The sequence below is a fragment of the Vanessa tameamea genome, chromosome 29, assembly GCF_037043105.1.
Source record: "Vanessa tameamea isolate UH-Manoa-2023 chromosome 29, ilVanTame1 primary haplotype, whole genome shotgun sequence".
Taxonomy (NCBI): Eukaryota; Metazoa; Arthropoda; class Insecta; order Lepidoptera; family Nymphalidae; genus Vanessa; species Vanessa tameamea.
The window spans coordinates 1,044,761-1,071,060 of record NC_087337.1 but is presented as its reverse complement, the minus strand read 5'-3'; the positions used below and the strand labels follow the sequence as shown (position 1 = coordinate 1,071,060).

The 26,300-nt window shown below is 37.4% G+C and overlaps 2 protein-coding genes across 2 annotated transcripts; one reads left to right on the top strand and one right to left on the bottom strand.

Annotated features, from left to right (window-relative positions):
• Positions 1-123: 123 nt before the first annotated feature.
• LOC113399273 (phenoloxidase-activating factor 2-like) lies at positions 124-9,017 on the top strand. Its single transcript, XM_026638367.2, has 9 exons — positions 124-196; positions 1,870-2,015; positions 2,479-2,584; positions 3,608-3,808; positions 4,627-4,741; positions 5,351-5,456; positions 6,589-6,770; positions 7,775-7,939; positions 8,815-9,017. Exons 1-9 carry the CDS (start codon positions 192-194, stop codon positions 8,977-8,979), a joined length of 1,191 nt encoding a protein of 396 aa, XP_026494152.2. The 5' UTR covers positions 124-191; the 3' UTR covers positions 8,980-9,017.
• Positions 9,018-13,847: 4,830 nt separating this feature from the next.
• LOC113399281 (phenoloxidase-activating factor 2-like) lies at positions 13,848-21,985 on the bottom strand. The gene is made up of 9 exons (XM_064219869.1): positions 21,903-21,985; positions 19,411-19,556; positions 18,777-18,882; positions 18,080-18,277; positions 16,681-16,798; positions 15,925-16,030; positions 15,203-15,384; positions 14,406-14,570; positions 13,848-14,037 (listed from the first exon to the last, which is right to left on the bottom strand). Exons 1-9 carry the CDS (start codon positions 21,905-21,907, stop codon positions 13,873-13,875), a joined length of 1,191 nt encoding a protein of 396 aa, XP_064075939.1. The 5' UTR covers positions 21,908-21,985; the 3' UTR covers positions 13,848-13,872.
• Positions 21,986-26,300: the final 4,315 nt, after the last annotated feature.

Below are 26,300 nucleotides of genomic sequence, written 5' to 3'. Positions count from 1 at the left end.
CGTAAAATGCACAAAAGAAGCATATCTTCAACAGAAGTTGTGTACTTTCGCAACAGCATCGATATCGATAACATAAGTGCTACATCACTAGTACTGTGATAAATGTTAAGATTTTTTCCCGACCAATCAGTCGTCGATCGCTGGCACGACGAATCGTTGGTTTTGTGCTTTTGTATTTTGAAAAATTAAACATGTGGTACGTATGTTTTATAATTAGATAAACTAGATAATTACGTCAGATATTTTAAACTAGCTTCCACTCCTGTGTGAAAGAGGTAGGCTAGGTTACATATTTGTTATGTCAGTCAGATATTTTTTCCAAATGTCATCCAGAATTTAGAAGATTTCGCGTGAAACAATAACAAAGGAATTTCAAAAGTCACAAGCTTTCTGATTTGTGTCACGCGACTGTATTACTTCTTAAATCGGTCGTGTTGTAATCATGGTAATTTCAATAGTCCAGTACATTTAGAAAAGAGTACACAGATTTACATTTGACGATATGAGCTACAAAATGTCGGGTGACGCGGGTTTCACTGCGTTGCTAATTGATCCTTGATTTTTCCTTCGCTGACCTCATCTTTGGGTATCTTTGTAACTCTGAGCCGCAAAGCCGATCTGATCTGAGAGATCAGGTACATGCTAAACGCGCTCCAAGATCGTAATAGCAAAAAAATCGTCATGTTTGCGGTCGATATCTCAATAACCATCAATGATGGGTTAAAAATTTATAGAACTAAAATTATAGAGAACCGTTCTATAGCGAGTGTTTATTTATTTCTAAGAGCCGTTGCTCGGATTTATGGAAAAGATATTTCGATGAAAGGTCCACCAAGAAGAGTATTTGGTACAAGACTATTCAGCCGGAACCGATGAGTTCTCCTTGGATCAACAATAGCTTTAAATAGATTAGATAATAATACCTTTAAGAATACGATCTGGACACATTCCATTGAACAAGTTTGCTTATAATTATGATGAATAAGACTATTTCCCCTTATTGTGCGGAATGTGATAAAATCGAGGATGTGTATCATATTGTTATGGAATGTATCCGGAACGAACCATTACGTTCTGAAATATTTATGTCTCATGGTGTTATTAGAGGATTAAACTGCGTCCTGGCATATCCTTTATCCGCGGGTGCCAGGGCTCTTTATAAACTTGTAAGATTGGGTTTGAGGGTAAGATGATCAAGATCATCATGTCTCAAACCCAGTTTTTCTGGTAAAGGAAGACGTATAGAGGGTCATAGTCATTTGTGTGACCAAGCTCTTTAAATGAAAAAAAAAAAAAAAAAAAAAACTTATCCTTTCATAATTCTCGTATCTCGTATCATATCGCAAACAACGAAATTCAACCCTATTTTTCAAGGGTGGCGAATGCACCTAGGAAATAGAGGTCGACAATTTCAAGTTAAGCTTTTCTAAGCCCGCCAGGGTACTTCTGTGGAATGACTTCGGTTTATAAGACGAGCACAAATACTCATAGTTTTCAAATAGGCTGTTGAGCAATATCGTAATTCCTAGCAGAACCTGAGCTGTGATATGTATATATTTATATTAATAATTTCGTGCAGGTCTACGATAGACCCGCAAAATTCATACAATCGAGATTTTTCGATATTAAATCCATGAAATTCAATGACGTGACAGTTCAGCGGGCGGCCATGTTTGACGTTTACGGGTGCGTTCAGAAAGTGTATGGTAGTTATGATATTTGTTGATATTTGTTTAATTCTATTTATATTACCCGAGCGAAACCGGTTTTTCATCTAGTATATTTACCTCTAGTATATTTACATCTACAAATTACCACGAATAGTTTTTTTAAGCGTAACTTCCGAACCCGGTTGTTTTCGTATTGCAGGATCAATTTGGTCCTCGTCTACGGCTGTTTGATGCTGTCCGTCGCTCAGTCTGACACGGATGTTGAACAAACAGAGGAATTCTTGTTACAAGCTCTCGACGAAGGCACAGATATAGAAAGGGATAAAACACGTAGTCTTGAAAAATGTAAGTATCGATTTTTTGTAAGATATTATTTAAAATGTAATTTTAAAGCTTACACAATTGGACACGGTCTCTTGTAGAGTAAGCATAAGTCACGCATGTGTTAATGCCAGTAAAGCTCCCAGTGTGCATGAATGGCATTCAATTTTTTTCTTTTTTTATGCCATTGGTTGGCGGACGAGCATATGGGCCACCTGATGGTAAGTGGACACCACCGCCCATAGACAAAGGCGCTGTAAGAAATATTAGCCATTCCTTACATCACCTATGCGCCACCAACCTTGGGAACTAAGATGTAATGTCCCTTGTGCCTGTGATACCATTGGCTCACTCACCCTTCTAACCGGAACATAATAATACTAAGTACTGCTGTTTGACGGTAGAATATATGATAAGTGGATGGTACCTACCCAGTCAATATATATATATATATATATATTTTTTGATTTTAAATCAATATTTTCAGTTAAGCCATGTGACCACGAAGACGGCGAGGATGCAAGATGTGTAAAGAAATCTCTGTGTGATGAGAATGCACCCCCCCTTGATCCCACCACGACCTTTATCTATAGGTAAGAAAGTACTTACCGCACCTTGACGTTCCATCCCATGGGATTATAAGAATGGGGTTGCAGTAACCCTCGTTCTACACGCTTCCCACATCTTAAGAATTGCTGGCGTGACAGAAATCATTCTGGAAGATATCAGCCATGCGAACATCCTCCCAATCTGCTACTCAATTAACTTTTTTATATTTTATAGGTAGGCGGACGAGCACATGGGCCACCTGATGGTAAGTGGTCACCACCGCCCATAAATAATGTAAGAAATATTAATCATTCCTTACATTGCCAATGCGCCGTCAACCTTGGGAAATAAGACATCGTGTCCCTTGTGCCTGTAGTTACACTGGCTCACTCACCCTTCATACCGGAACACAACAATACTAAGTACTGCTGTTTGACGGTAGAATATATGATAAGTGGATGGTACCTACCCAGGCGGGCTTGCACAAAACCCTGCCACCAAGTAATATGAAGTTCACATAAAAAATAACTTGTATATTACTACTAATATAATTAATATTTATTCCAACCAATCAATTTATAAACTCTTCTACAAAAGCACGCACCAAAATTTCCACTGGATAACCCATACTATTCTGTATAATTCTGTATAGAACATATCATGTTATCATTATCATTCAATTGCAGTATGTTGGACATAGGGGTCTCCCAAAATACTTCAAAGAATGCGGTAATATATCCATTCGGGTCTATCTTTTAATGATTTACGGCCCACCTGGTTGGAGAATGCTCTCTGCAAAAACTCAAACTCAAATTACTTTATTCAATATAGAAGCATTACACTTATTTATTGATTGGCAAATTAAATCCAACCCAGATTAAATACCCTGATAAGAACCGGCGAAAGAAACTCAGCGAATCTTTTTTTTCGTCAACTTTATTATTTAGAAACATTCAGACTGTTTCATGGATAAAACTGAAATTAAAACGATTAAATTCAATAAAATGTCTTAACATTATGAATTTAATTCCGTAACAAAACCGTAATCCAAAGTCCTTTCCTTTCAGAGAAATGGTGGAAGGTGGTTGCACTTACCTACAGACCTGTTGTCCTGAACATAAAATAAGGACTGAACCAAAGAAACTCAAAGCGGCGAAGAAACGAGGCTGTGGATACAGCAACCCTGGGGCGAACGTCCTCCGAGAACTGGCGACTAAAAATGGATACGCGGATTATGGCGATTTTCCATGGATGGTCGTTGTTATGAAGTAAGTTGTGTTCTATGTTTTTAATCGAGCTTTTAAAGGTGTTTCATGGTTTTCTACCAATGACAAAGACTCAGTGTTGTCGTATGATTTTTTGATGCTGGACGGGTGGCCCGCCATTGCACCATGTTTACGAAATGCAGTATTTTTTTCTACTTCGAAGGTTGAAGAAAGGTATGAGTACGCGTCTGAGCAAACGTGCCACAACCAAAAGCGACACCAACTTTGTGAATTAAGACGTTACGTCCCTTGTTACAGTTAAACTGGCTCGCTCGACCTTCAAACCGGAACAACAATACTGGGTACTGCTGTTTGGCGGTAGAATCATTACCGTCTTTACCATAGGGCACCCGGGGCACGTGTCCAGGGCCTCCGTCCTTAGAGGGCCCCGAAGAACCAACAATATGTTTCACACGTTTATGCTTACGTTGACTGCTATACATTATATTTTCGGAATTGTCATATCTTTAAGAAATAACTAACATGTTTATTAAAAGGCTAGTTACGATAGCTGATATTAAAAGTAGAGAGCTATAGACGTGCTCTTCATTATAGAAATAGATATATTATAGCCTTAAAATTGTACAACCAATCAGATTCCTACAAATTTACGAAAATTACCTCACCGTTTATTTGAAACTATACTTAAGTATACTTTCAAATAAACAAATTCAAGGGTGCCCAAGGGCCTAGCATAGCTTGAGACGATTCTGGGTAGAATATTTGATGAGTGGGCGGTACCCAGACGGGCCAGCACAAAGCTCTACCTCCAAGTATTATGTAAATCCTACAGTACAATAGTTCAACGAACATTGTTACAGAAAGGGCGTACCCAAGGAGAAGTTTGATGAAGCGTACATCGGCGGGGGAACCCTAATAGATCCGTCTATTGTACTAACTGTAGCCCATAAAGTGGACGAAATTAGCGCTTCAGAGGTACTTTTTTCTACTAGTAGCAAGTGTGCTGTGTGCTTCGAAGATTATATTGACAAGAACCGGCAAGAAACTCCTTAGTTATTTTTAACACCAATAAAACTTTAAACAATACGTACACCGTATCAAATCAACGACACTGTCGTTTTACGTTTTGTTGTTTGTAATCATAACTCTTCTGGTGTTTTTTTTATCTACAAAAAAGGGGGAATGAACTACCGAGTTGCTTGCCGGTTCTTCTCGATAGGATATCCTTTTACTTTTAAAACGGTTGTCTAAAATGACTATTGTATTACTTGTAAAAGTCTACTTGCATGGAGTATATTTTGATTTTTGAACTGACTGTTAAAGTTAACGTATAACGTGTTGGGCCTCATGTCCCTTTTGAGAAGAAGGTCTGGTTATTCCATCACGCGGCTCCAATGCGGATTGGTGGATTCACGTGGCAGACTGTCATTCACCACTTACAACGTTCTTTCTTTAACATCGAGCACGAGATGAATCATAAACACAAACTAAGCCAATGAACTCAGTGGTACTGGTACCCTTAGTTTAAAATTGCACCCTTTTTTTGTATTTTAAACGTTTTTATAATACAGAATTTCCTTCTAGGTGATGTGTCGCGCTGGGGAGTGGGATACAAAGTCAGAGGATGAAGCATTTAAGCATCAGGACAGAGAAGTGAAGCAGATCATTATACATAACGAATATTTGAGACGTGAGTGTTTTAGATCGCTGGATCACTTGGCTAGGCTATGGCTATTGTGCCAGTCCGTCTAGATAGCCCCGCCATTAATTCTGTCGTCAAACAGCGTACTTAGTATTTTTTGTTGTACAAGAGATATAAAATCTCATTCTCAAGGTTATTGAGCCGAGATGGCCCAGTGGTTAGAACGCGTGTATCTTAACCGATGATTTCGTGTTCAAACCCAGGCAAGCACCACTGAATTTTCATGTGCTTAATTTGTGTTTATAATTCATCTCGCGCTCGGCGGTGAAGGAAAACATCGTGGGGAAACCCGCATGTGTCTAATTTCAACGAAATTCTGCCACATGTGTATTCCAGCAACCCGCATTGGAGCAGCGTGGTGGAATATGCTCCAAACCTTCTCCTCAAAGGGAGAGGAGGCCTTAGCCCAGCAGTGGGAAAATTACAGGCTGCTAATGTAAAAAATGTAATCTAATGCGCCTTGGCGATAAAATACTGCAATTCCCGGGATTCAAATCGAATGAAATCAATTTTATTCAAGTAAACTTCACCGTTTCGCAAAGCTCCCATCGAGAAGAAATGGCATGAAACTAGCATAGTTCCTTTAAATAAAGATTAACAATTACGTTAGCAATTACAGTGATCGTTAAATCAGTCCTGTGTTGCTTCATAACGGTAGATTATAAACGTATGACGGTTCATGGTGCGCCATCTTGTTTATTCGTACTGGTTGGAAAAGAGTGTCAATGGGAGTTGAACGGCGCTCTAGGGAAGCGTCGCGTCGATGGTAGCGCGGCGGCCATCTTGGATCGACAGTTACATTCAAGATTTCCCGCGCGCCACGTGTACGACGAACCGCTAATTTCCGACAGTTTATTTACTCTTTTGTAAAAGATTCAGTGATTTATGTGTGTTTGTGTATATGATTTATTAACGAATCGATATTGATGACTATTTCGAATATATCTGTGTAATTGATTTGGTTAATATATCCACAAATTTAGTAAGTTTTTAGACTGAGTAAATTTGTGGATCGTTTATATATAAAATCGTTTGAATATACGCCCACTTATCTCGAACAATCCTGATATTGCCAATAAAATGTCTATACATATGTATATGTTTCTTTTAACATAAACAGAACACGCTCGAAACGACGTGGCGCTGATCATACTGGAGGAGCCGTTCGATTTGGACGCAGCTCCTCACATTGGTGTGGCGTGTCTCGAGAAAAAACTACCCAGACCTGGAACTGAGTGCTTCAGCATGGGCTGGGGCAAAGACTTTTTAAATGGCGATAAATATGCTTCTATTCTTAAAAAGGTGCCGTCCCCTATCCGTTGTTTTACATTAATCGAAGTTAATAACTATAATTTCATTAAAGTTACCCAAAAATACTCAACGGTCGTACGAATGCCTCTTCAGAAGAGAAATATATCCATCGGTGGCTTAATTTCTCGAGTTCAATAGATCTTCAAGAACACCACTAATGATAAAAAAGATACATCGTAAATAATTAGATATATTTAACTCACAAAATTAGTGAATTTAAATTTAGTTTACGTCATATTACTAAACTGTAACTGTTTTACTTGCTTCTTATAATTTCTGTTTTTGTTTTTATTTTTAATGTAAGCTGTCATTTGTTTGTATTAGTTTTAAGTGGAAACTTTTATTTTTTTTTATGGCATTGGTTGGCAGACGAACAGATGGGCCACCTGATGGTAAGCGGTCACCACCACCTATAGACAAAGGTGCTGTAAGAAATATTAACCGTTCCTTACATCACCAATGCGCCACCAACCTCGGGAACTAAGATGTTATGTCCCTTGTGCCTGTGATTACACTGGCTCACTCACCCTTCTGACCGGAACACAACAATACAGTGTACTGTTATTTGGCGGTAGAATATCCGATGAGTGGGTGGTACCTTCCCAGACGGGCTTGCACAAAGCCCTACCACCAAGTAACTTGATTGATTTATATTTTTCTTATATTTGTTTTTTTTTTACTATTAAGTGTAAGTATAATTGTTTGTTTCCCAAATAAATAAATAAAAAAAAAAAAACAAAATCATAATATACTTTATTCAAGTCTTACAAGCGCTTTTGAATAGTCATTTTATAGAACTGTGTTAAGAGTAAAGCTTTAGGAAGTACCGTTTCTGAATGTAGGTAACCGGCAAGAAACTCAGTAGCTAATCTTTTAGCATTTGAGATACATTATATTAGACGTATATATATATCCCACCTGAAAGTCAACAAAGTATTGGACGTCATATTTTAAGCCCGTTCGACTGAATATTTTCAATACTGTAACACTTTCAGTTGAAACTACCGCTGGTCGCTGCTCACAGATGTCAGAATCTCTATCGGAACAGCCAGCTGGGTCAATCGTACAGCTTGCACAAGAGTCTCACGTGCGCTGGGGGGGAGGCAAACGTCGATACTTGCATCGGAGACGGCGGCTCATCACTCGTATGCCCTATCCCTGTAAGCACATCACACAAATGATCACACCCCATTTTACCCCCTTGAGGTGATAAAAAAAGTAGCCTTATGTCCTTCTATGGAACTGAAGCCTGAGGAGGTGACAGACAGAGTTACTTACGCATTTTTCATGTATATTTAGTGTACAGAAGTGAAATTGATTTAAAAAAAAGACAAAAATAGTTCCATCTTCGAATTTATCTTAACATAAATAAATCATCAAATCAAACTTGAAATAAACTTACTCGGTTAAGCTTACAGGTCCAAAATAAAGCACAACGGACACTTTTAACAAATTACAAGTCGCGCCAATATCGATCTTACAGTCTCAATTAACAAAATAAAAATATACTTTATTCAAGTAGGCTTTTACAAGTCTTTTACTTTCGAATCGTCATTTAACAAACTATATTAAGTAGAGCTACCACCGGTTCGGAATGTAGATTCTACCGAGAAGAACCGGCAAAAAACTCAGTAGTTACTCTTTTTCAACATCTAAAAATACAGTCATGTTAGTTAAATACAATTATATATGTATGCTAAGTCTCCTGCCTGGAAGTCGATGAGCGTTTACTCCACGTTTTTTATCATCAATATAATCTTGTATCGAATAATATGTTTTCTTTTCCAATGTATTTTTTACACGGTAAAGTTAAAAATGTCTGCGGAATTTTATTTTTACGGCCGATTAATTCGGTTTCGCGCGCTTTTTTTCAAATTTTTATCCGTCTAGGCAGTTCTACGGATAGAGGAATTTCCTAAATATATAGGACACTAGTATAGATTTACGCATATTGAAAGAATAATAGCAGTCGACTAGACTGGAAATTCGGCAGGACATCTTGGAACTGGCGCCTCTAATTTCGGATTTGTTTCAGGATAAATCCGACTTACGATATTCCGTAGTCGGCATGGTCGCTTATGGACTCGGATGCGGTGCAGAGAATTTGCCGGGAGTCTATGTTAAAATACCGGAAGTATACGATTGGGTGTTTAAAGAAACTGTTTTACAAGGATTTACTGATAAGTTATTTGTAAGATAGAATACATTTTGTACCAATAAATATTATGAACAAAATTATGAAGTTTTTTTGGACAGACCCCAATAGCCAAAAATAATATTTTTTTCGGCCTGACCTGGGATTTGAACCTAGAATCTAAGGCTCTCTGATCTTATGTCAAGCCACTAGACCTGTTTAAAGTTAAAAGCACTAACACACACTAGAAGTCAGAAGAGGTAGAAGAAACGAAAGATTAGCCCAGATTTCCACAGAGACAGTCTTTACAGATTTAAATAGCACGCGGCGGAGACAATTTTTTTTATGGCATTGGTTGGCGGACGAGCATATGGGCCACTTGATGGTATGTGGTAACCATCGCCCATAGACAAAGGTGCTGTAAGAAATATTAACCATTCCTTACATCATCTATGCGCCACCAAACTTTTTTGTATTGATTACACTGGCTCACTCACCCTTCTAACCGGAACACAATACAGTGTACTGTTATTTGGCAGTAGAATATCTGATGAGTGGGTGGTACCCAGACGGGCTTTCACAAAGCCCTACCACCAAGTAAATTTGTGAGAATATGAGATGAGTTGATAGCGTGTAAGCGTACAGCTGACTGCCGATCGGCGCAAGCGCCGCGCCTCGGTGACGTAGCTATGACAGAACAACCGGAACGGGCTGCGGTCGATCTATCAGTTCACTACTAAAGATCGATGTTTGCGTATCCGCCAATAGCCATCCGCCATAAGCCGAGATGGCCCAGTGGTTAGAACGCGTGCATCTTAACCGATGATTTCGGGTTCAAACCCAGGCAGGCACCGCTGAATTTTCATGTGCTTAATTTGTGTTTATAATTCATCTCGTGCTCGGCGGTGAAGGAAAACATCGTGAGGAAACCTGCACGTGTCTAATTTCAACGAAATTCTGCCACATGTGTATTCCACCAACCCGCATTGGAGCAGCGTGGTGGAATATGCTCCATACCTTCTCCTCAACGGGAGAGGAGGCCTTAGCCCAGCAGTGGGAAATTTACAGGCTGATTATGTTATTTATGTTATGTATCCGCCACACATATACGTTTAAGACATTTGGATACATGTGGATGGATTGATAAGGTCGATGAATAGAAGACGAATGTTGTTTTTACTATATATTTGGAGGTAGCCGTCAAGAGTGAATCAAATTTTCCCTTTTCTCTTTCTCTTTTCCTCGTATCATTCTTCTCGCTCGTGTAATGAAGCGTGAAATTTTCACAGGCGCCTTTCCTAGAAATCGAAATAGATCAATAGATCAGATGAGCCGTTACGATATCACTCGTGTTAAACGTACAAACTTTTACGCATAAACCGATTTAACCCTTTGAGGGGTGAATTGAAACAGCAGCCTAAATGTCCTGTACTCAAACTATCTCCTGACCAAACTTGATCTAAATCGTTTTATCGGTTTTAGCGTGACGAGGTAACAGACAGTTTTTGTCGCAATCATAATAATAGTATTGCTACCATTTCTGTTAGAATATGCTGAGTGGGTGGTACCTACCCAAACGGGTACTACAAAGCCATCAAACTGTTTATTGGTAACGGTGGTAGCTTCAATTAATATAGTTTGTTAGATGACGATTCAAAAGTGCTCGTAAAAGCCGACTTGAACAAAGTATATTTTGATTTGATTTGATTAAAAGTTGAGGATCATTCTTATTTATTAAAAACTTTAATTTAACTGGCAATTATTGTTAGTTTAGATCAAATCTTCCAAGCTGATTATGAAGTCTCGTCACTTGGTTTAGTTGCAATGACAGTATATTCTTATGGCAAAATAGTCGTTGGTTGCGGCGTCGCTCGTTTTAGGGATTAGTCGACAGGTGCTTAACATGGAAAACCCTTCCTTCCTTGGAGTTCAAGTTTGCTTGCAGTGGTTTACGGGATGAGCTCAAGGCCCGACCACCTGTGACCATGACCAATTATGTCGGAGGGGTGCTGACCTGCAGCGAATGTGGTCGTACATGCGTTGCAAAAACTTGCTATGTCAGTCACTTCAGAACACACACACAGAAGTTCTCAATAGTCAGATCCTAGTTGCTGTGACCGAGAACGGTCAGGATAGATAGATAGATATATAGATAAATTAATTCAATTGTTAAATATAATACCTTGGTGGTAGGCCTTTGTGCTAGCCCGTCTGGGTAGGTACCACCCACTCATCAGATATTCTACAGCTAAACAGCAGTACCTGGTATTGTTGTATTTCGGTTTAAAGGATGACTGAGCCAGTGCAACTCCAGGCACAAGGGACATAACATCTTAGTATGGTTAATATTTCTTACAGCGCCACTGTCTATGGGCGGTGGTGACCGCCTAACATCAGGTGGGCTATTTGTTCGTCCGCCTACCGATATCAAAAAAATCTCGCAGTGGTCAGTATCGATAGATAGCAGACACGGTATACAAAGTTCTTAAAAAAATCAAATCATCTTCTGGTTGACTTGTTTTAAGTTATCGAAAAGTTAAATTATAATGATTTTTATATTCCTTAGTTAAGATAAATATTAACTCCCAAAACTTTTTCACACCCTTATGGGATGATTTCCGTGGAAAAAACTAACCTACGTCATTTCTCGGGACTAAAGCTATCTCTATATCAAACTTCATCAAATTCGGTTCAGTGTTTTGACCGTGAAAGAGCAACAGACAGAGTTAAATTCGCATTTATAATATTAGAAGGGATTGAACTGTTTCTACCTTACTAGTATTGTGCAATATTGTTATTTCACAATACTGTGGTGAACCCGACGTCTTTAACGTCGTTTTTCTGATTGGACAACGCGCTGGCTAGCTGATTTGGAGGAGCTCGTAGTGCCGGCTGTCCAAAGAGCGGTCATCGCTACAATCCACATTTAAAAACATTTTTTCAAAGTACACGGAAAATACACGGAGTGATAGATTGTAGTAATCTTCTACAAAAGATTCAAGTTAATGCTCCTTCTCGCTTGCCCCGTATAAAAGCATATAAACTATTTAATATTCCTACATTCCAATCAAATTAGAACATAATCCTGTTGTTCCAAAGGTTTTGTAGACATAATAATGACCTCGATTCTATAGACCTGATTCTTGTTACGTTTACTTGTGTTTCTAAACGTTTCAATAATCCCTGCTCATCGAACAATGTAAACGATATCTTCGACTCAAACGACGGCTCTGGACCTCTGTGAATGATTTCATCATCATCGGTATCAGTTGCCATATATATGCTTTTGGTGTGCCAATAATTGTAGTTTGATGATGTGGTGTCCCATCAAATGGAGCTTTGAAAAACTACTATTGGGCTTATGCTGTGGTCCAAGGAATTTATGAGGCTAACACCGGATCATAAGTGCTGTATTAATGTACCACATACGATACGATTTGTGGTACAACATTAAATGCGGAGCGCTTGAAATATTTGGACCATTAAGTATGTCTGTTCGATTGTAATATGTTAAATCGTAGAGCTTCAAAGTGTACTGAATAAGTTTAGATTAAATATTTACGTGTAAGTAAGTAACACCCTGTAAATTTCAATTGCAATCCCCACTCTGTGAAACCAGCATTCGCCGGCGGTTTTTCCGAACCGATACGACTTGGGATCCTTCAAGAAAAGAGCGTACTCCTTCCTTAAAGGCCGGTAATGCATCTGCAAGTCCCCCGGTGTTGGCACTTTCCATCAGGTAATCCTCCAGCTCGTTTGCCAACTATCACAAAAAAAAATTATCACTCCTGGGCTAAGATGAGAAGGCGAGGGTTTGGAGTTATAGTGTGAGATTGTTTGAGTGGTGTTGTCCAGATTCCGAAAGCGATCCCATGACTAGGCGGCCTGGGTCCCGGCGAGCTCCCCCCTACTTCGTGGTGGAGACGCGTATCACGTTCCTCCAGCCAGAAAATCAAAATATATGAAATCACCATCTTTGATTAAGCTAGACTTTATGGGTTATCTCTGCTAATAAGTGTTTCTTGTAATAGTTTCATGGTTTTATTGTATTTGATGCTAAAATTTTTGGCAACGCATCGGACATATACGATATGCAAGGAGCTATTTTCTTATTTATTATTAATTTGGCTAAATTCAATCGAATAAAGATAAACAAACCTTAGATTTGCCGAGATGTACCAGTGGTTAGAACGCGCGCATCTTAACCGACGATTGCGGGTTCAAATCCAGGCAAGCACCACTGAATTTTCATGTGCTTAATTTGTGTTTATAATTCATCTCGTGCTCGGCGGTGAAGGAAAACATCGTGAGGAAACCAGCATGTGTCTAATTTCAACGAAATTCTGCGAATCCACCAACCCGCATTGGAGCAGCGTGGTGGAATATGCTCCTAACCTTCTCCTCAAAAGGCCCTTAGTCCAGCAGTGGGAAATTTACTGTTACTATTATATCATAAGCCCTATAGTCACTGGATATTAACATGACACGCCCTTCGAGCGTTAAACACCGAGCCGTTCACGCAACACTATTGTATCGCGGTAGAACATCTGATGAGCGTTATTTAATGCTATATCATGCACTAGAAACAGTTCTCAATTAATATATGAATTTATATAAGCCCAGCAGTGGGAAATTTACAGGCGGTTAATGTGTTAATGTAAACCTTTGATTTACGTATTCCATGCAATTTGCCACCATACCATTTAATAACACTATTACACTTAACTACTTATATCCGCTTTAATTTTGCTTCAAAAGTTCCGATGACAGCTTCCGTAAATCCATTATGGATAGTTTATTCAAGGTCACCGATGATATCAAAGGTCAAGATTTCAATTCGATGTCAAGGATGTTAACTTGTCTCTTGATTGTTTGAATAAGATGTACAAAAGTGTGAGAAAATTGTGTAAATAAAAAAAAAAAACAACAAATTAAAAAAAAAACACATCTTTATGCTTTCTAGCTGACAAAGAACTTCTCGTTGTAGCCTTGTGTGACCATTTCCCTGAACACCCAATCGTACACCTCAGGTATTTTCACGTAGACTCCCGGCAAATTCTCTATTCCGCAACCGAGTCCGTAAGCGACCATCCCGACGACGGAATAGCGTAAACCAGATTTATCCTGAAAAAAAAAAAGAACATCTTCGACCACCCATGGTTCATAGACAAATTTCATTTTGAGGCACTTTTAATTTGTTTGAACACAGACTATTACAGATTACTTGGTTGCCTTATCAGGTATTCAATGGGCTACCTGATAGACCGTCGACACTATTAGTCGTTTCCGCTGTAAGAAATATTAAGCACCATACTTTTTTTTTTTTTTATGTTAGAGGTGGCAAACGAGCAGGAGGCTCACCTGATGGAAAGTGACTACCACCGCCCATGGACATCTGCAACACCGGGGGGCTTGCAGGTGCGTTGCCGGCCTTTCAGGAAAGAGTACGCTCTTTTCTTGAAGGTTCCTAAGTTCCTAAGTGTAATACTTACAGGGATAGGGCATACGAGTGATGAGCCGCCGTCTCCCATGCAAGTATCGACGTTTGCCTCCCCCCCAGCGCACGTGAGACTCTTGTGCAAGCTGTACGATTGACCCAGCTGGCTGTTCCGATAGAGATTCTGACATCTGTCAGCAGCGACCAGCGGTAGTTTCAACTAAAACAATTTAAGCCATTGAATTGAGGCAGGTCGGTTACACTATTGAAAAAATTAAAGCTCTTGTCCAAAGAACATTGATAAATAAGGTATATTACTCAATACGAGATCATAATTTTAGTATTTGTTGATATATAAACAAGATATACATTTAGTTGTATTTTATTGATCTATTTAAAATGGTGGAAAATAATAACTACTGAGTTTCTTGGCGGTTCTTTTAGGTGGAATCTACTTTCTGAACCGGTGGTATCATTACATTTAATGCAACTGTAACGTGACGCTTCAAAAGTGCTTTTATGAGCCTACTTGAATAGATCAATAAAATATTGGACAACATCACATACATTACTCTGATCCCAGTGTAAGTAGCTAAAGCACTTGTGTTATGGAAAATCGACGACGGTACCACAAACACCCAGACCCAAGACAACATGGAAAACTAATGAACATTTTCTACATCGACTCGGCTGGGAATCGAACCCGGGACCTCGGAGTGGCGTACCCATGAAAACCGGTGTACACACTACTCGACCACGGAAGTCATCAAAATAACTTGAATAAAGAATATTTGGATTTTGGTTTACTTTATAACAAACGCTAGACTTAAAAATGAATAGAATCTTACTTACCTTTTTAAGTATAGCAGCATACATTTGATCATTAACGAAGTCCTTGCCCCAACCCATGCTGAAGCACTCCGTTCCAGGACTTGGCAGCTTCTTCTCCAAGCACGCCACTCCTATGTGAGGAGCTTCGTCCAAGTTGAACGGCTCCTTCAGGATGATGAGCGCAACATCGTTATGGGCTTTCACTGGTTGTGATAAGAAAGTTTAACTTCAGATTTATTTATTAGAAGAAATTATACAGCTTTTAATAACATAAAACTTAACAAATATATGAGCCGAGATGGCCCAGTGGTTAGAACGCGTGCATCTTAACCGATGATTTCGGGTTCAAAACCAGACAGGCACCACTGAATTTTCATGTGCTTAATTTGTGTTTATAATTCATTTCGTGCTCGGCGGTGACGGACAACGCGAGGAAACCTACATGTGTCTAATTTCAACGAAATTCAGCCACATGTGTATTCCGCCAACCCGCATTGGAGCAGCGTGGTGATATGCTCCAAACCTTCTCTTCAGAGAGAGAGGAGGCCTTAGCCCAGCTGTGGGAAATTTACAGGCTGCTAATGCACCAGTGGAGGCAGTAAGTCGAGGCGTTATACTTTTAATGAAGTTTCATTGGACTACTATTCCAAATATAACTATGAGCCCCCCCCCCCCTTTCATTGGCGTAGCGACGGCCGGAGTCTAGTCCAAATAATAATATCAAGGTAACATATAATACGTACGCCTTAAGTATTCGTTATGTATAATGATGCTCTTAACGTCTCTGTCCTGATGCTTGAAGAATTCGTCGTCTGTCTTGGTGTCCCATTCCCCAGCGCGACACATTATCTGGGATGAAAAAGTTTTGGGTGAAATATAGTCAAATGTGAGCCGAGATTGCGCAGTGGTTAGAACGCGTGCATCTTAACCGATGATTGCGGGTTCAAGCCCACAAGTAGTGCACGATGAAGCTGAGTTATTGGCAAATCGCATCGATTTCGTAAATCTAAGGTTAGTTCTAAGTAAGAATAAACTTGTTACTCCAAGTACCCGATTACACAGGGTTAGTAACTCTTTTTTGGGGCAATGTATACGTTTTTACAACAGGATCCCAGAAAACGTTCAAAATTATTCAATTATAAAATTCAAAAGAATCGTTAAAGAGCGTTTGTGTGCTAAAGGATATTACAACACTAATGACTTTTTAGTTGACTGCACACCTTGGGAATGAAATGATCGCCTCCAGGCTGTTTCAAATAACTAAAATATAATAATTATTGTACATGCAAAATGAAAAAAAAAAAAAAAAATATCCCGCTGAGGTTCTTTCGCCGGTTCTTCTCAGGTCCGAGGTGCTAAATTCCGAACCGGTGGTAGATTTTTGACAATCAATAAGCAAGTGTAAACACTTCTATATTGAATAAAGATTTTTGATTTGATTTGATTTGATTTGTTGTTTCTTAGATTGGAATACGCTATATCAGTAACAATGTACACACCTCGGAATTGTCTTCTATATCGTCTACTTTATGAGCTGCGGTTATGACGACGGATGGGTCAATAAGAGTTCCACCAGCTACGTAAGCCTTATCGAACTGACCCGTTGGTATTCCCTTCCTGTAACAATGTTTGTAATAAAATGGTATGACATTGACGTCCCCCTGATTAATTTCACGCCAGATATTCTTATTTAACTGAAATTTATTTATTTATGTCAAGATTTATACACTAACTACATATTTTAATTCATATTTGTATATATTTAAGCACTTAATGTTATTAATTCTTATGTTGATAAACTTTAATAAATATCTTAAAAAACAAAAAAGAAATATAAGCTATTTAAAAAATGTCCAAGATATTATAGGGCTCTAGCGAGTGCACAAATACTTTTTCTCACCAAATCCGATGTGACTGGAGAGTTCAGGCGTAGGACCAACGGCTTTACGTCCTTACCGAGGCACATGAGTGTACACAAATCGAAATTCCAAACTCAGGGAGAAATTTTATCAGCATCGACTCGAGCTTTACCTAAGCTTCGGGATCTAGCCATTAAATTACATGCGATGATCCAGTGTACACACTACTCGACGACCTCCGTGGTCGAGTAGTGTGTACACAGGTTTTCATGGGTACGCCACTCCGAGGTCCCGGATTTGATTCCCGGCCGAGTCGATGTAGAAAAAGTCCATTAGTTTTCTATGTTGTCTTGGGTCTGGGTGTTTGTGGTACCGTCGTGACTTCTGATTTTCCATAACACAAGTGCTCTAGCTACTTACATTGGGATCAGAGTAATGTATGTGATGTTATCCAATATTTATTTATAAAAAAAAAAAGTTAATAATCTCGAGCTTAGCCCATGACGATCTGAGTAGCAGTATTTTTCTGATAAAACTCACTTCCTACGTAAAAGGCTCGAATTATTTAAACGATATAATTATTATTATTCAATATCGTAAATCACATTTTGATATAACGAATCCGTCTGCAATGATTTTCGAGTTTATTCGTACATTAGTCTATTTTTCATACTACAGGTGTCATTCATATTCGCAAAAATAGTATTCGTCCTGTTCTGATATTGATGGACATTATAAAAACAGAGCGCCTAACTATAATGGTTCTACTACATTGGACAAATGATAAATCAAATTTGGAATTAAGTCTCGTAACAGTTTATTTTTTCTGTATCTGTTTTAAAAATGGGTGCTCCACAAGGTTCAACTTTAGATCCCTTTATATTTTAAATGTATATAAATGATCTTCCAATCAATGCTCAATGCGTTTTTAATAATACTAAACGTTCTAAGACTTCAATGCTTTTTAAAATTAACTGTAAAGCGACTTATAATAATGTAAACCAGAAGTCAGAAGTTTAAATATAATAACAGTACTTACTTCATTATAACAATCATCCACGGGAAATCTCCATAATCCGCGTATCCATATTTATCAGCCAGTTCTCGCAGGACGTTCGCTCCAGGGTTGCTGTATCCGCAGCCACGTTTCTTCTGTACTTTAGGTTTCTTTGGTTCAGTCCTTATTTTATTTTCGGGACAGCAGGTCTGTAAATAAGTGCAGGTCCCTCCTATTTCTCTGTAAGTTTTTTTTTTACATTTTACTTTTATCCTTTATACTTTCTTGGGAGACGTGGCCTACACTGACTTTTTTTTTTCAATTTAAAATAATATATAACAAATAATATATAATAATCTCTGTAAGTCAATTAATCTGGATCGAAATTTATATATTCTATAACTGTATATTACTCGTTTCGAGTTTACGGGTATAGTTGTTAGGAGTAGGCGTTTAGCCTGTGTACTTCCGTGGAGTTCAAACTTGATTCGTACCAAATTTCTTCAAGTTCGGTTCAGTGGTTTTCAGAGTTACTTTCACATTTATAATAAAAAGCCACAATACTGGTTTTTTTAAGTCACTAACATACCAAACACCCCGGGGAGTACTTCATAAGGTAACACACCATTCATGAAGTAACCCTTTATAAACTTAAGACGCAAATATTATAAAGAGGCAAGTAAGTGTGTGACGTGCTCAAGCTAAACACGTTTTAACCTCTGGACTGGTCCTTTCTTACCTGAAGGTAAAAGTCGTGGCGGGATCCACGGGCGGGGCTTTATCTCCACAGAGGGATTTCTTGACACACCGCGCAGTAAGGCCCTTTTCATGATTACATAACTTATCTGAAAATATATATTAAAGTAAACACATCTGTTCTTAATTGGCAAATGGAAAACCTGATGGTAAGTGGTAACCATTATATATACCCAAATAAGTCGCTGAAGTTGAGGACCAAGTTATCTCCTTTGCGCCTGTTATACTGGCTCATTCATCCTTTAAGGCGAGTAGAACAATAAAAAATATTTCTGTGTAGCGGTACAGTGGCGAATGGGACCTACCCAGACGGGTGGAATCCTATCTGCTCAGTCTTATCGCACATTGTAGTAGTCTGGAATAGTACGTGCTCTTTCGAATCGTCATTTTACAAGACAAGGTAAACACAGCTGTACAAACTGTTAGAAATATTACATTTATGGGGAGCCGTTTTAAAATATTTGCAGAAAAGCAATGTTGGTAGGGCTTCGTAGTTCCCAAGTTTGGTGGCGCATTGGTGGTGTAAGGAATGGTTAATATTTCTTACAGCGCCTTTGTCTATGGGCGCTGACCAATTACCATCAGGTATGTCATAAAAAAAAAAATCTGAAACGTACAATTAGCTTGAACTGTTGATTTCACGTTTTCATTTTTTTCTTTCTCATCGGCAACTTCTAGCAGGAATGTTTCTATCTGAGAGACATCTACGTCGCTCGCCGCGTTGCACAGCATCAACCAGCCGATCACATGGACCAGATGAATCCTGCGATAAAGAAGACGCTTGAATGCTCAACGTTGCTTACACCTTCAAAGATGTATCACTTAGAATCTTACCCACATCGGATATTAATGTTTAAGTGCTTCGTGATGGTGTAACTTTAACAATAAATATATAAATTAATTAATAAATACATTGAGCAACATCTATTTCACGTCTAGGACTTTGCGGAAGTCCGTTTCGGTAGGTATCCATTCATCAGATACTCTACTGCCGAACAGTAGTACTCAGTATTGTACAGAAGGGACATATTAGTTCTCAAGGTCAAAGTCAATAAATCATTCTTGGGGCAAGGTATCCGCTTCTATAATAAAATTCCGCAGACATTTTTAACTTTGCCGTTTCATAGATTAAAATCATTTGTAAAAAATATTATTGGTAAATGAGGCATATTATTCGATACAAGATTATATTGATGATAAAAAAGCGTGGAGTTAATGCTCGTTGACTTCCAGGCAGGAGACTTAACATACATATATAATTGTATTTAACTAACATGGGTGTATTTTTAGATGTTGAAAAAGTGTACCTACTGAGTTTCTTGCCGGTTCTTCTCGGTAGAGTTCACATTCCGAGCGTCATTTAACAAACTATATTAAGTAAAAACTTAAGTAAAGACTTAATATAGTTTGTTAAATGACGATTCAAAAGTGCTTGTGAAAGCCTACTTGAATAAAGTATATTTTGATTTTGTTATTAATTCAAAAGTGTTGTCATCCTAATTATTAATTATTTATTGACAAATATAACAATTATTGAATCGAGATGGCCCAGTGGTTAATACGCGTGCCTCTTAACCGATGATTGAGGTCGCAAACCCAAGCACCACTGAATTTTCATGTGCTTAATTTGTGTTTATAATTCAACTCGTGATAGACGGTGACCTGCATGTGTCTAATTTAAACGAAATTCTGCCACACGTGTATCCACCATTGGAGCAGCGTGATGGTATAAGCTTCAAAGGGAGAGCTTTAGCCCAGCAATGGGAAATTTACATGCCGTTACTGTGTTTAAAATGATTATTTTCCCAATTTAATAAAATGACCAAACGCTTTACGCGAGTCATTTTATCAAATGGATAGCGTGTCGAAATGTTTGAATAATTCGAACATTAGGAGGAAAAAATATATGAAATGATAAATATGTTCTTGCTTCATAAACCGGTATTGAAAATACCGTATTACCGAATTTGTGATTATTAATATATATTGGTTGCCATAGCTGAGATTAGGTCGATAATAGAAGCCAACCGTTGTATACTAAGTTCACTCACACTAGTGAAGTGGTATGCTGTTACGTGTCAAGGGTGTCTGTCACACACCAAGACAATAATATTGGCACGTTTGTGTTAAGTTATTTTATAGTGCGTCCATCTTGATATACGAGGAATTTAAGATTTAGATTAACATATGAATTTTGGGAGACTAGCAATGGACTACCTGTTCAGTAACTGTAGCTAATCAACTAAGAAAATCGTTTAACACACCTTGCAACACCCCTGAATCCCACCCTGTAATCGCCACGGGTATTTATTGGATGATATGAGCTAATTTTCATTTCAACCCTCATTAAGTTTAAGAACGTATTTTTAAACATATTGTTACAAATATAAGGACGATACTTTTTCTTTTTTTTAAGGTTAGTAGCAATGCCCCCTTAAATAAGGAATTATTAAGCTCATCACTTGTGTTGGGAGTGGGGACGACAACATCCCAAGCGGTAAATCTTTGCGTTATTGACGTTTGAATATACCAATCAATGAATTAAAGTAATACTCGTGAAAAATTTTACGACTTGTTAGAATTTAAAATAGCACCAAGTCATAAAAACGGATGTTAATTTAAAGACATTAATTCACAACTTCTAATAATCTTCCCTTGAAATCATATCAGCTACAAAATTATAATTATAATAAGCCCGACTATAGGACTTTCATGCTAACTTCCAACCCCCCTTTTACCCCCTAAGGCTTGGACTTTCATTGAATCCATTCTTAGCGGATGTCTACACACATAAGGAACCTACCTGCCAAATTCCAGGCTTGTATGTTTTATAGTTTCTGAGATTTCTTGATTAAACAACGTTTGGTATTTAGCTTATATATGTATATATATATAGATTTATATATTCAAACAAAGATCACTAGACTTTATAATGACCTCATAACACCCCCCTCCGTCACGTTACAATAACATGCGAATAAAATAAAAACATACAATGAAGTCAATCTAATTAAAAATTGTTATATAAACACACAGATAATATATTTACACTTATTAACATAGTTGCCGATTTAGTAACGAAATATATTTAATTATAAACACAACTCACCACATAATTTTATTGTTAATAAACAAAATAAAAACGTCGGTCGGGTCGTCACGCAAGGGAAACACATTGACGACTGACTGGTCGGCGTACAGGTCTAAATATACGTTCGGAACAACACTAGTGATGTAACTCTATGGTTAATGTATCGATGTTTTAAACCTGACAGTTCGATTGTTGCTCAATGTTGATTTGAAAAAACTAATCTAAGTTGAACTATTATATAATGAAATTGTTTAACTTGAGAAAAGCTTAGGTTATTATTTGAATTTTATGTTTATTAATATGATAATATAAATAAAGGTTATTTATTAATAATATATTTTATTGATTATGAAATATATTTTATTCTTAGTAACAATTCTTACATTAGAATTTTGTGAATGTACAACAATATTGCCTACCTTCCGCAGTGTGCGTAAGAGAAAGGGACGCAAGACAGACTGGCGCCGTAACGCGTTACGTAACGAAGCGGTTTACCCTCCCATAAGAATTTAATTCAAAAGTTTAGTGAGGACTAAACGTCAGTCTGATATCATAGCTTTGGTAATTAGTTACTTAATTTGAAGCGATCTTTGTGTTTTTCAAAGAAAAAATCGCAGGTGATAGAATGTGCAAATTTTTGAACAAGTGCAGAAACTTAAGGTTTGGAATAATGTGCATTGGAAATAAAAAATAAATTATGATCAAATAAATTAAAGACGTTTAAGAAAAAAATCAAACAAAACGAAATAAAATTGTCATTAAATATCCTGTATGAACAAAATCAATAACAAAAAATAAATTTAAATATATACTTAATATTATAAATTTGAAAGTAAATCTGTCTGTCTGTCGCTCTTTCACTGCCAAACCAATGAATTTGACGAAATTTGGTATGAAGCAAACTTGAACTCCGAGGAACGATACAGGCTACTTTTGTTGTCAAGCACATGACAACCGACCCCCTAAAAAAAAAGTTTGTTACTCATATATGCATGTTTAATATTAATCATTCATCGTTTGCGTTCATAATGTCGATGACAAAACACGTCTTGTGACGTCAAAGTTAAAGGACAATGACGCTATTTTTGACATTTGTGTTTTTTGTTTTTTTTTGTAACAATGTCAAGGTATCGTCCAGTTCAGCCTAATTTATTTATATTTCGAATCTTATATAAATGATTGAGAAACGGGGCGGGATATGCAAATGAATTTAGGCTTAAAAACGTAAGATCTTAATCTTTTTGAAGTTGTACTTCTTTTGGCGATTTTTGAAAAATATGTGATTGCCTTTCTATCCTGTGCTTGAAGGGTGCCATTAAAACTAACCGATACGACTTTTGGGAACCTTCAAGAAAAGAGCGAACTCCGTCCTGAAAGGTCGGCAACGCACCTGCAAGCCCCTCATTTTTCATCAGGCGAGCCTGCTGCTCGACTGCAACCTATAACATAAAAAAAAAACTACACGATGAAGTTGCTCGCTGAACCGACATTGAAGGGTCAACTGTCAAGTCGCTCGAAATAGACAACTTCACACTTTATCTTTTAATACAATGTTTATTTTATTACGAATTTAAATTATGAACGTTTCCTATACACTATTCCAACTATAAGAGCAGAAAAGCTAAATAAACAACATTTGACAGCAAATTGACGCGACATCATCGGTCGAGAGGTCGATTAATTTACGATGTTCACTATGGATTTGCGAAAAAATGGCGTTTTGAACGTCGACGAAACTGTCATCGGAATTTTGGAAGTAAAATCAAACTGGATATAAGTAGTTAAGTGCAATACTGTTGTATTACAAATAAATATATATTAATCATAAACTCTTAGTAATGCGCAATATAGCTGAGTTATTAGCAAATCGCATGAAATACGTGAATCTAAGGTTTGTTTATCTTTTTTCCTACTTCGATTGGAACAGGCTATATATATGAATGAGTTTTATTGTGATAATCATAATTATTTTATCGTAATTAATTATATTTGAGCCGAGGTGGCTCAGCGGTTAGGACGCGTACATTTCTGACACAACTGAATTATCATGTGCTTAATTTGTGTTGATAATTCATCTCGTGCTCGGCGGTGAAGGGAATCGTGAGGAAACCTGCACGTGTCTAAATTCGACGTAATTCTGCCACATGTGAATCCACCAACCCGAATTGGAGCAGCCTCAAAGGGAGAGGAGGCCTTAGCCCAGCTGTGGGAAATCTACATTCTGTTACTATTATAAGTATGTTTAATTATATATATATATATATTATTAATATTTGAATGCAATTAAATAGAACTGCTAGTTAAGTAGAACTCACACGCATCCTTTTTTTTTTTAAATAACTTAGAACGGACGAATGTGCCGCCTGGGTATGAACGGTACCACCGAGTAGATATCACACTAACCAATTATAATCTATACTTATGTTATAAACGCGGAAGAAACTCTGTCTGTCTGTTACGTTTACACAGTCGAGCCATTGAAACGATTCTGATGGGCTCGAAACAAGTTTGAATCGCAAAGAAATGGACAACTTTTTTTTAATTTATCCATTTAAGAGGGTTAAGTTGGGCTCAAAGGTACACATGCAAACTCTTTAAGTTATCAAGCCAATGTAATATACGATTTTTTTTTACAGTAAACCAGTTTCCGGGTTAAAAAAAAATTATAATTATAAAAGCTACGACCGGAAATATTCAAGTATAACCGGTTCAAACTATATGCGTTTTATTTACTAACATATGACTGGGCGTTTTTTTTAATGCCTAACTGTAAAATCTGCTCGATGAAATCAAATTCCTTTAAATAAATTAGTATTGGACAACATCACATACATAACTCTGATCCCAATGTAAGTAGCTAAAGCACTTGTGTTATGGAAAATCAGAAGTAACGACGGCACCACAAACGCCCAGACCCAAGACAACATGGAAAACTAAGGTACTTTTTCTGTATCGACTCGGCCGGGAATCGAACCCGGGACCTCGGAGTGGCGTACCCATGAAAACCGGTGTACACACTACTCGACCACGGAGGTCGTCAATGTATTCGATAAACAAGCATTGAAATGAAACACTACCATAACCTGACAAAGAACCGGCGTAAGAAACGGCGGGTCTTTTTTTTGTCAATTTTATTATTTAAAAATATACAATATGAAAAGATACAGCCTTATAGGAGATCGTTTCATCCCCAAAGTGTGCTATCAACCATAAAATCACTAGTAGTATAACCTTTCGCACACAAGCGTTCTTTAATATATTTTTTTTAATTTGGCAACAGAGACATTGTGGACGCTCACCGGGATCCCGTTGTAGAACCGTATAAAGCCCCCACAAAAGAGTCACTGACTCGGAGTCGAGTAACAGGAGTAACAAGTTTGTTTGTTCCTTGTACCAATGCTATGAGAATTACATTTTAACATAAAATCATCAATATTTTTCCGTACACAAAGTGGGTGGACCTTGGAAAGCCACCATAACGAGTAAACACTTTTTATTCGTTAATTAACTGGTTAAAAATTTGATTCCTAATTCTTAATTCCTTTTCGTATTCAAATTGCTCTAATTCTGTATTATTTGTAAGTGGAAACTTAATTGGTATCTGTATTACCTTTTTTAATCATATATTTGTGTATTATGTTACTGTTTGTTTCCCAAATAAAATAAATAAATAAATAAATTAAGTAATACTTTGTGTTATTGTCTACCATATAAATCACTTTTTTTTTAAGCTAGCTCTAATCACTTTTTATTAAAATTAAGTTTTATTAAGCTCTTCCAAATGGCCTTGCAAGGAACACGGCTCCAAACAAGGCCAATATTATACATCAGTCGTTTGACTTAAAAATAGAATTGTAATAATTCAATAATTTTGACCGAGAAGCCGTTTCGAAGCGAATGATATTAATTCGCTGCACATAATATTAAACACAATGATGTATTTTAAAGCATTCAAACGTTTAACTAACGTTGAATTCTACGCGTACGAAGTCAGGACGTAAACCTTGTATTGTATATTGGTTTATAATCATAGTAAGTTCAACGTGATTACTGTATGGGAAGACGTTTATTTGATTAAATTAATAAATTAAAAATTCCTCGCCCTTGAACAAACCGGTATTTTATTACCGAAGTATTATTAAAAACATTGTCAGTGAGTCGATGCAGAATCGATGTATTTGTGAGTACGAGAAGAGAAGATTAGTAAACATATTTGACCTTTGACCTTCGATCGTGATTGTTTGATCGAGATTAATAATGTTAAAAAACAATAACATTTGTAAATGTTTTTAAATTGAAAAAAAAAAAACGGTTTTTGTTTATGTCCGGAGTTTCTAATTCTTCTAGGTCTAGATCTAGATGTCGTAAATAAACACATTATATTGAGCTTACATTGCAAACGCTGGCTGAACTCTA